This window comes from Rattus norvegicus, chromosome 1 (genome assembly GCF_036323735.1).
Source record: "Rattus norvegicus strain BN/NHsdMcwi chromosome 1, GRCr8, whole genome shotgun sequence".
In the NCBI taxonomy this organism is placed as follows: Eukaryota; Metazoa; Chordata; class Mammalia; order Rodentia; family Muridae; genus Rattus; species Rattus norvegicus.
The window spans coordinates 3,139,438-3,150,166 of NC_086019.1; the positions used below are offsets into that span (position 1 = coordinate 3,139,438).

The window sequence follows — 10,729 nt, forward strand, 5'->3', positions numbered from 1 at the left end:
GGAAACCTGTGCAGGAACTGGGTAAGGGGCATGAGAAGTGATTAAAGGGTTGTTGTCACCAAATTATCTTACACACATATATGAACACATCATAGTGAATCCAATTGAGATGCATAATTTATGTGAAATACATTGTTAGATGTTTGTGTATGTTTTACTCTTACTGTGTATCAGTGTTTTGCCTGTCTGTCTGTCTGTCTGTAACATGTGTACCTGGTACTTGCAGAGGCCCAAGGAGGGCATCAGAATCTGTGGAACTGGAGTTACAGATGTTTTCAAGTACTGGGAGCTGAACCGAGGACATCTCCAAGAACAGCAAGGGATCTTAACTACTGAGCCTTCACGCCAAACAATGAATGAATTTTTCCTTTAAAAAAGATTTTTATTTTATTTATGTATGTGAGTACACTGTCTCTGTCTTCACACACACCAGAGGTGGGCATCAGATCCCATCACAGATCGCTCTGAGCCAGTATGTGTTGCTGAGAGTTGAACTCAGGACCTCTGGAGAGTGAGCAGTTCTCTTAACTGCCCAGCCGTCTCTTCAGATTAATAAATTTCTTAAAAAGAAAATATGGCCTAAATATTATTAAATACAGGGGAAGGCCTTAACCAAACTTCAGAATAAAAGTTGAATGTTTCAGATTCATTCACTGTAAAGTGACCATGGAGTGTAATGGCCAGTTATGACGTCATTTGTAGCATTGGAGCATAAAGATTTGGTCAGAGGGGCTCACAGTTGCTCTAAGAGAAATGCCAAGTAATACCGCCATATCTAATGAAACTGGTAAATATAAGGTATGTGCTTCAGAGTTTTATGTGAGGTTGACAAATTATGGAGCAGTAAGGGAGGAAAGAAACTCGGTTATAAAATGCTTCCTTCAGATTAGGCTGGAGGGTACCCTGTAGGGCATTTTCTTCACAGTAATCACATGCAGCTCACAGCCCATTTCGGTGGTCCTTTTCTATGAGGCTGATGACTTTTGTATAAGACTATATGGCTGAGCAAGCCATGAGGAGAAATCTAGTAAACAGCACCCCTGCATGGCCTCTGCATCAGCTCCTGCCTCCAAGTCCCTGCCCTCTTTGAATCCTGACCTGACTTCTTTCAAAGGACAAACAGTGATTTAGAAGTGTAAGCCACATAAACTCTTTCCTTCACAAGTCCCTTTGGTCATGATGTTTCACCACAGCAAAAGTAAACATCATTAAGACAAATTGGTACCAAGATAGTGTGTGGTTTTGTTGTAGTAGACCTGGCATATGTTTTGGGGAGGTTTCTAGAAAGCCGTTGGACCTCTTGGCTAGAAAAGCCATTGAGTGATAAGAGGTACCTGGTCCATTCTTCAGGACCTTAGATGACAGGCATGTTGAAAGCAGTGCAGACAATGGAGGCCTGACTTTGTGATGTTCAGGGAAGCAAATGCTACCAAGTCATTTGCATTAAGAACGGATGGCTCTATGTTGCTGGGGCTGAAGAATTGGCTGTGATTAAACAAGAGTCCAGAACTACTTTAGTTGAACCTTTGCTTTGTTGGGATACTCAATGCTCTTCAGCTGGAGCTGAGAACTTAACAGTCATCAGGAGAGAGCAGCACCACTGAAGTGAGATCATCTGGAAAGGGATTCCTGAGAGTCAGTACACAAGCTGTGTTCAAGACCCGGCCAGATTGGACCTTGTGAGGTACCTGAACAAGTCAGTGTAAGAGCTAGCCTGGTGTTCCTGGTTTTGTAGATGTGAAAGGGTCATGGAGAAGAGCTGAGGCTTGGCACTGTGCGACAGAATTGGAGTCCATGAATAAAGCCCTTCACAGGACACTACTAAAAGTGTGGCTAGAGCAGAAGACTCTAGCTCTTTGGAAATGCCAGTGCCAAGAAGTGACCACCGAGGAAAGCATCAGTGGTAGTGGAGTGGAGCAAGCCAGAACCTAGAAGACAAACTGTCTATACTCTAGTGGGTGAGCTGGTGATGTAACTCACATGGTGATGGGGAGCCGGGTCTAGGCCAACCTTGGACCCTTCATCCAATTTTCTACTTATGGCTTTCATTGGAGACTCCATAACTGGTCCTGTTGTCAATCATGGCTTTCTGGCTAAGCCATGACTCCTCAAGACCTGATTAAGACCTAAGTTTAAGGAAAGGGAAAAATTAGGAAAGTCCCCTGAGACACAAACGGGGGAAGTTATCCTCCAAGAACAACATATTTGAACACACACACACACACAACACACACCAGAAATAGAACTTAATGACAGATCAAAGTACAAATTGTGCAGACATTTTGAAGCTCCACTGAGTTTTCTTTGGGATTGCTAACAGGAGTCTAGTGAGAGGTTAATTATAGGATCTGGGGTGACTTCTCCAAAGCTGTTTCATTGCAGAGCTCACCTCAACACAGGAAGTGACTCCTGATGAGAAAATTAGAACAGATTTTAATGTGCACAATGACCAGCCAGTTTTAAAACCACAGTGAAACACTTAGTCCTATCTCAATTGGGTAGAACAACTGAGGAGCTGTCTTGCACAGCTTCTGCTAAGCCAGACCTTTAGTAAATACACAAGAATGAAGTGACTGCAATAGTGGAAGTCGTTACCTGAAAATTCTTTGCAACCTGATATTACAGCTAGAACCCACCTATATGTTCTGACGACTCCCCCTTCAGTGGATGTCAACAAGCAGGAGGGCACAGAGCCAGGAGCCTTCTACTTCAGGGTGACACCTCTGCAGCCACAGAGACATTTTAGGAAGCTCAGGGAGCACTTTCTACATCTGATAATTGTGTTTCTGCAGGAAGTGGCACTAATGTGGAAAGGTTAAGTTAAGGAAATCATAGAGACCAGAGCCCACAGTTAGTGTCAATGAGTATCTGAAGCTCATGATTGGAGTGTGGGAGAGTCAGAAGAAGTGTGCACTAAGTTGTAGGGAAAGACCACACCCAACTGAGATGCCTGATAGAGAAACAACTGTAAAATATTATAGCACCAGGTGAAGGTACCATGGAAAAAGACTCCATGCACATACACTGAAAGACAGTGAGTCAAGCAGAGGCCCCAGTAGTAAACAGACATATGGTCCCCTTGAAGAAACTGAGTACTAACTTCTGGGAGTCTGAGTCATGTCTGGAGGGAGTTCACTGAAATATGGACCTTCTGAGGGGATGAGGCCAATTCTCTTCCCATGTTCCTCCTTGGTACCAAGTGAATATCTCCAACAGGGGCCCAGGACGATTGCTAGACAGCACAAGTCACAGAAACATGTGAGGCATTCTGAAAGTTCACGTGTCAGTGTCTGGGAGGGATCAGGTCAGATACAGAGATGACAGAGTTCCTTCTAATGATTCAACAGGGGAAAGGTGAAGTCATATTTTCAGTTTCTGTGTACTTCTGTCTGTATGTCAGACTGAATTGATTGTTTCTTTGTTTGTTAGACACAGAGCTGACAAGCACACAGTCCTCATGGTGAGTTGTCCTCTCTGGAAACAGCATTAAACTCTGGAGTGCCCTTTACCTGTGCACGGAAAACATTCCTTCTTTATTTTATTTTTTAGACATGTTTTCTCTTGGTAGCCCTGCTTGTCCTGGAACTCATGTACAGAATAGTGACCGTGAAGGCCAAGATTAGCATCCCTCTGCTTCTCTAGTGCTGGGAGCAAAGGCTGGCACATCCACTACCTGGCAAACATACTCTTTAAAAATTTATCTGTTTCATGAATCAAGGCATGAAAACCAGACCACTCAGCAATGTGTGATGTCATTTTCAAATCAGCAATGTGTCCATTGTTAATTTCAAACATGAATGGGCACTCAGAGGCTTTCATTCATCTCCTGGGTCGGCTAGAATGTGAAATCAAAGAATGACATCTGCTGGCCAAGCTAAGAATCTCCTGGATGATGACAGTAAACATGGGATAACAAAAAACCCAGGATCACAAAAACTATTCCCAATAATATCAGAAATTCTGGGGGGATCACCATCCCTGATCTTAAGGTGTATTACAGAGCAATAGTGATAAAATCTGTATGGTATTGGTACAGAGACAGGCAGGTAGATCCATGGAATAGAATTGAAGACACTGAAATAAACTCACCCTTCTACGGTCACTGATCTTTGAAGAAGAAGCCAAAACGATCCAGTGGGCAAAGCAAAGCATTTTCAACAAATGGTGGTGGATCAATTGGTGTTTGGGATGCAGAAAATGCGAGTGATTCATTTATATCTATTTAGACTCCAGTCCAAGTGGATCAATGATCTCCACATAAAACCAGATACACCGAATGTAATAGAACAGTAAGTGGGAAGGAGCCTTGAACACATTGGCACAGGGGAAATTTCCTGAACAGAATATCAATGGCTCAGGCTCCAAGATCAGCAATGGGCAAATGGGACCTCTTGAAAATGAAAGCTTCTTTAAAGCAAAGTATACTGTAAGTAGGACAAAAATGTCAATCTACAGATTGGGGAATGGTCTTTAGCAACATGAAATCAGATAGAGGGCTAATATCCTAAATATACAAAGAACTCAAAAAGTTAGACACCAGAGAACCAAATAACCCTGCTAAAACTGGGGTACAGAGGTAATTGATGAATTCTCAAATGAGGAATATCGAATGTCTGAGAAGCACCTAAAGAAATGTCCAACATCCTTAGTTGTCAGGGAAAGTAAATCAAAACATCCCCAAGCCTCCCCCTCAAACCTGTCAATATGGCTTAAGATCAAAAATTCAGGCAACAGAAGATGGTGGGTAAGATGTGAAGAAAAAGAACATTCCTCCATTGCTGGTGGGATTGCAAGCTGGTAGAAACACTCTGGAAGTCAATCTGGTGTTTCCTCAGAAAACTGGAAATAGTTTTACCTGAGGACCCAGCTATACCACTACTGTGCATATACCCCAAAAAATGTTCCTGCATATAATAAATGTAGGGAGCCGTATTGGATTGGGGCCTGGCTGATTTGTGGCTCAAAGTGTCTACATGACTCTTGGCTGCATGGCCACAGATGTTCAACCTTGAAATGACTGCCATAAGTCTTGAGAGTATTGGACAAAAGCCTCTCCCATGAATTTACGGCACAGAAAGATAACTTTCACAGGATGTTTCAGTCTGAGCAAACACCAGACGTCTCCAGCGTCTCCATCGCATGACCTCTTCACCTTCTGCTATCGCTTCTGGAATGCCCTTCTCCCTCCATCCTTTGTGTTTCACAAAGGACACTCCCCCTACCTGAAAGCCTTTAAAGCTGTAATGTTCACCCCAATAAACGAGACCTTGACAACAGAACTTTTGCTTGGTCTCCTTCTTCTCTTCACCCCCATTTGGCCTACAGGTAGAAAGCCTCTTCGGGACCCTGAATAACTGGACCTGCTGGACGGGTCAAATGAAGACATCTGTTCATAGCATCCTTATTTATAGTAACCAGAAGGTGGGATCAATCCAGCTGCCCCATGATGAAAGAAGGGATACAGAAAGTGTGATACATTTACAGAAGGGAGTACTACGCAGCTATTAAAAATGATAACTTCATGAAACAATTAGGGAAATGGATGGAACTAGGAAATATCATCCTGAGTGAGGGAACCCAGACCCTAAAAACACACATGCTATGAACCCACCGGTAAGTGGACATTAGCCCAAAAACTTGGAATACCCAAGTTACAATTCACAAACTCATATGGAGCTAAACAAGAAGGAAGACCAGACTGTAGATGCTTCAGTCCTACGTGGAAGAGGGAACAAAATGGTCAGTTGAGGAGGATTAACCTCCTGACAGAGAGAGGAGGGAAGACGTTCAAGACGGAGCAGGTACATGAAGAGACAGGAGAGAAGTTCAGAGCGACAGGGAAAGGAATAGAAATGTGTAGCTGCGTGGGGTATAGAACAAGAGGGGACCACTAGAAAGTCCCAGACACCAGGGAAGCTAGAGGTTCCCAGGACCCAGTGTGGATGACATTAGTAGAAATACCCAACAGAGAGGAGACAGAACCTGAAGAGACCCCGTGGATTAGGTAGACATGGTGCCAGTTGAGGGACAGGGCCTCCCACCCATCTCAAGGTTTTCAACCCAGAATTGTTCCTGCCTAAAGAAAATGCAGGGACAAAACCTGGAGCAGAGAGTGAGGGAAAGGCCATCCAGAGTCTGCCCCACCTTGGGATCCATCCCAAACCCATACATTATTACTGATACCAAGAAGAGCTTCCTGACAGGAGCCTAGTATATCTGTCCTCTGAGAGGCTCTGCCAGCACCTGACTAATACAGAAACAGATACAGCCAACCATCAGTCTGAGGAGAGGGACTCCAATGGAAGAGCCTGGGAAAGGACTGAAGGAGCTGTCCATAGGAAGAATAACAGTATCAACTCACTGGACACGCAGAGCTCCCAGGGACTCAACCATTATCCAGAAAGTGCACATGAATGGGTCCATGACTCCAGCTACATATGTAGCAGAGGACTGCATATCTGGCATCAATGGGATCAGGAGACCCTTGGTCCTGTGCAGGCCTGATGCCCCAGCACAGGGGGATGCTTCAGAGTTGAGGTGGGTGTGAGTGGGTGGGTGGGTGGGTGGAGGAGCACCCTCATAGGAGCAGGGTGGAGGGTGGATAAGATAGGGAGGTTGCAGAAGGGGAGCCAGGGAAAGTAGGTAACATTTGACATGTAATTAAATAAAACAACCAATAATAAAAAAACCCCAGCAAATCCAACTTCAAAAAAAATTTAAGAGTACTGCTCACTCTTCCAGAGGTCCTAAATTAACTCCCAGCAACCACATGGTGGCTCAGAGTGATCTTTAAAGGGATCTGATGCCCTCTTCTGGTGCCTGTGAAGACAGCGACACTGTACTCACATACATAAATAAAATAAAAATCTTTTTTAAGAAAAAAAAATTCGAGGGTTTGAGAGAAGGCTCAGAAGTTCCCTTGCTGTTCTTGGAGAGGTTCTGCGTTCAGCTCCCAGTACTCGAAACCATCTGTAACTCAGTGAGACACCTATTGCAAGTCCCCTGACAAACAAAACTACCAAGGACAGGATGAGACCCCACGCTGCTCCTCACCTCCTTGGGTACAACACATCCTCTTCACACATATGCAAATGAAAATAATAAAGATGATGGAGATGATGAGTCCCACAGGGATCAATACTTCCTTATAAGGAACCTGGCTGGTAGGTGGAGGCTGGGTGATATCTGGGGCCCTTGTTGATCTGTAAAAACATAGGAAAGTTCTCCATAAAGTGAAATACACACCTCCATTAGCACCTTCTCTCCCAAGGCAGCCAGAGGGACTCCCATGCCAGACCTATTTACAAAGTCCTGAGTAGACAGAGGAGTGGGAGTTGTATAAATGATGTCTCAGCAGAGTTTATTTCATTACAAAGGAAAGTTAATGTCTATCAAACCATCCCAAAAGTTGATAAATGAACTGTGGATATCACTGGATGTTGGGGAAATTGCTGGTGTATAACTGTGCCAGAGTCAGATGGTAAATCCTTTAAAAAGTGATGGTGGAGCTGGTGGAAGGCCGCTACCTGAGGATGAGAGGGCGGGAAGTGTACAGTGATGCACACAGAGTTAGGGCTCATCAGCAGGCCATGCAGAGCCTGGACCACTGGTTAACAGGGAGTGAGGAACGCTGGGGTGTGAGATGGACTGAGGAATCCCTGTGGTCATCACTGTCTCCTCAGCCAGGAACACTACCCAGAAATCACTCACTCAGTTTATGAAATGAGAAGAAGTTCCTTCTGACAATCCAGGTAATACCTACTTGTTCTTTCCTCGTGCTGATTTAAGAATTCATTGAATTTTTTACTGCATTCTGCTATGGACAAATTCAGATGTTTCATTAATGTCTCATCATCTTTCCATTCTTTCATGATGTCGCCTGGTACAGGATTGATCAGTTTCCACTTCATAGTCTTTAGGTCCAAGATGAAGGAATAATTTTCACTGGTGTTGAATTCCCAGGAAGCACCAATGATTTGTTCATGGCTGTGCTTAGAAAGCATGGTGACCCGTAAAGTGGGGTGACCTGCAAGTCACATACAACACCGCCATTCTTCCATTCTGATCCATTCGTCACCTCCTCAAGGTCAAGTCTTTCTCTACAAGCTTAGGTGTCAGTATCTTTTCCACACGACTTTCTCTTTTTATCCACTGTGTACCCTGGGCCTGCACAGTACCACAAGTGCTCAGCTCCTTCACCCAAAGACACTCACATCCCATTCCTGCATGTGCTCTGCCCCTCTTCTCTTGCCAACCATCTCTGCCTCTGTGCTCAGTCCCAAACTTACCACTGGTCTTGGTAGTGTGCACTTTGATTTCAGACACTTTGTCCCTTAACTCCTGTTTCCATCGGTCTATCCACTGGGTCAAACATGTCCACACTTCGGTGGCATTTGCCATTTTCTCTTGGTTACCCAAAGGCATGGTCTTGTTCACGTTATTAGAAGAAAGGAAATCAATTCCATCCATTGAACACTGTCCTTCATACCAGAGAGGTTCTGCTTTGGTAGGAGACCTGATGATCAAGTTGCAACTAAGAGAGTGTACATCTGTGAGAGAAACATGAAGGTGAGTTCCAAATTGGGAGCACAAAGCCATAGGACACATGTTCCTGTGACCCCAAGCATTCTTCTGAAGGGCAAAGGTCAGGAGGAGGTGACTCTATTCAAGAGGCCCACCATCTCTGCATCTTCTGTTCTGTGAGAACAGTGGCTGGGTCACATTGGTTGGACCCCTCCTCTCACCCCAATGCATACCATGTTATCAGCAGGATTATCTCAAAAGTACACTTATTGTCTACTATCAAGGATTGAAGTATAAAGTATGTCAGATAACATCCATGTTCCTGGGGATGAAAATCTATCTGAGCACTCACGGGTAGGGAGGCAACATAGAACACATGGAAATTCAACATTGAACCTGGTGTTGAGGGAAGCTCCTGAGGCAATGCCCCAGTTGTCCTGGAGAGGGAAGCTGCCAGCTGTGAGCTCAGTGCTCATCCCTGCTCCCACTGGGCTCTGTCACACAGCTCTCTTGGCCATCAGAGCTCAGCTTCTCCCACATTAAACCACACACCTAATCCATTCTCAGGAAAAGATCTCTGTCTGTCTGTGACGTGCTTGAAGGCCCAATCTCTCTCCTTAAACCTTTCTTTCCCACCAGTCTGGAGGTACCATGAGACAGTGGATGGGAAGGTAGGAAGGAAAGCTCAAGAACAAACAGATTCTAAAGTGGTGCAGAGCTTGTGAGGAATCCCCAGGAAGGCAGTCTTCAGAGCACAGCCTGCCTTAGGTTCAGGTCAGCTGTCTGAGTCTTTCTCCAGTAGGGGTCAGCACTGTGCCCAGCATATCCAGTCCCAGAGACTGGTTTTTAGACTTCCTTCCTAAGGACCCCACTGGTGCTGAGGACATCACCAGGTATTCTTTTCTGTCTGCTGTAACCTTCAACCCTGTATCCCCTCTATGCTGTCCTGCCATAACTTTTTTTTTTCAGAACTTCTATGTGCAGCGTGGGGGAGGAGAGTAGAGGCAGGCAGAGGCAGGGTCCCCAGTTGCTGAGGTGGTGAAGTAGAGAGGAAGACTTGGAGCTTCCTGGGAGCTCAGGACTGAGAGAACTTCCTGACTTAGCCAATTCCTTGCTCAGTGCCCTAACCACCTCCATGTAGACCCCTCCGTGTAGACCCCTCCATGTAGACCCTGGGAACTCACCTTCTAGCATCGCGGTCCCCAGAAAATTCAGCAGCACCAAAAGGCCCAGATTCAGAGAAAGATTGCACTTGGTGGTGGCTCTCTTTGCCATGGTCCTTTCTGAGCCCAGGCAGCCTAGGGTGCGACCAGAGCTGCTGAGAAAATCAGGAATCCTCAGTACCGCTCCACACAGGACCCAGTGCAGAGAACTGAGAAAGTCCCAGGCACCTGGACTTTGAATTCTGGGGTTTTCGCGCTCCAGCCTTGCAGGTTCCTAGTATCCCTTTTCCTACTTGTTTCTGGGAATCCCTACGGGACCTGGTGGCTCTGGTCCTCAGTCCCACATGCAGAGGTCCCTGAGGTCCCGGAGGGCCCGTGGAGTTTGCTACTGTGACCTGAATACTGAGCCTACTTTTTCAGGACTCTCTCATTGGCCACCCCTTCATCTCACTCACCTTCAGTTGGGCCCTCAGGGTTCCTTGGAATCAGGGTAAAGAAACAAAATAACCAAGTCTCCAGTGGCAGTCCGCAGTAGATGTGTGATGCAGCCAGTCGCCCCTGTGGAAAGTAGAGAGAAGCCTGCTCTGCCTACAAGTGGGAGAGTGAAAGGGGCGGAGTCCTTAGCAGACACCAGGAGGCTCAAAGCCAAGCCCCAGAACCAGAAGGAAGCCTACCAGCCCAGCAAATTCCTCAAGGTCAACATGAACAAACCACAGACAGTGATGGCAGCCCTTTGATGTGTAAAGTCACCACTTGGTCCTAATGTATGTGCAGGAGCAGGACACCATTTGTCACCAGTGCCACACAAACTAGGTGTATTTTGTGTGCAGAATGTGTCTTTCTTCGGGCCTGTAATACCCTTCACATGAGAGATTAATGAGGGAAATCTTTATATTCTGTATAAAAAAATCAAATTTATATACTAAAATCATTTGTCTAAAATTTAAGTTGTTTTCAAGTAAAAGTTGAAATGCAAAAAAAAAAGAAAGAAAGAAAAGAAAGAAACAAAGAAGAGAAAAGAAAGGAAAAAGAAAAAGATTGGC

At 45.2% G+C, this 10,729-nt stretch overlaps 1 protein-coding gene across 1 annotated transcript in view; it reads right to left on the reverse strand.

The window, feature by feature from the left end:
- The window catches only part of LOC120100082 (retinoic acid early-inducible protein 1-gamma-like), a 31,837-nt gene extending 22,039 nt beyond the window's left edge, over window positions 1–9,798 (reverse strand). Inside the window, exons 1-3 of the mRNA XM_039101476.2 lie at window positions 9,708–9,798; window positions 8,289–8,549; window positions 7,763–8,026 (exon numbers count right to left, since the gene is read on the reverse strand). Coding sequence (XP_038957404.2) covers window positions 7,763–8,026; window positions 8,289–8,549; window positions 9,708–9,798 — 616 coding nt within the window. The remainder of the gene's footprint in view (window positions 1–7,762; window positions 8,027–8,288; window positions 8,550–9,707) is intronic.
- Between the last annotated feature and the right edge of the window lie 931 nt (window positions 9,799–10,729).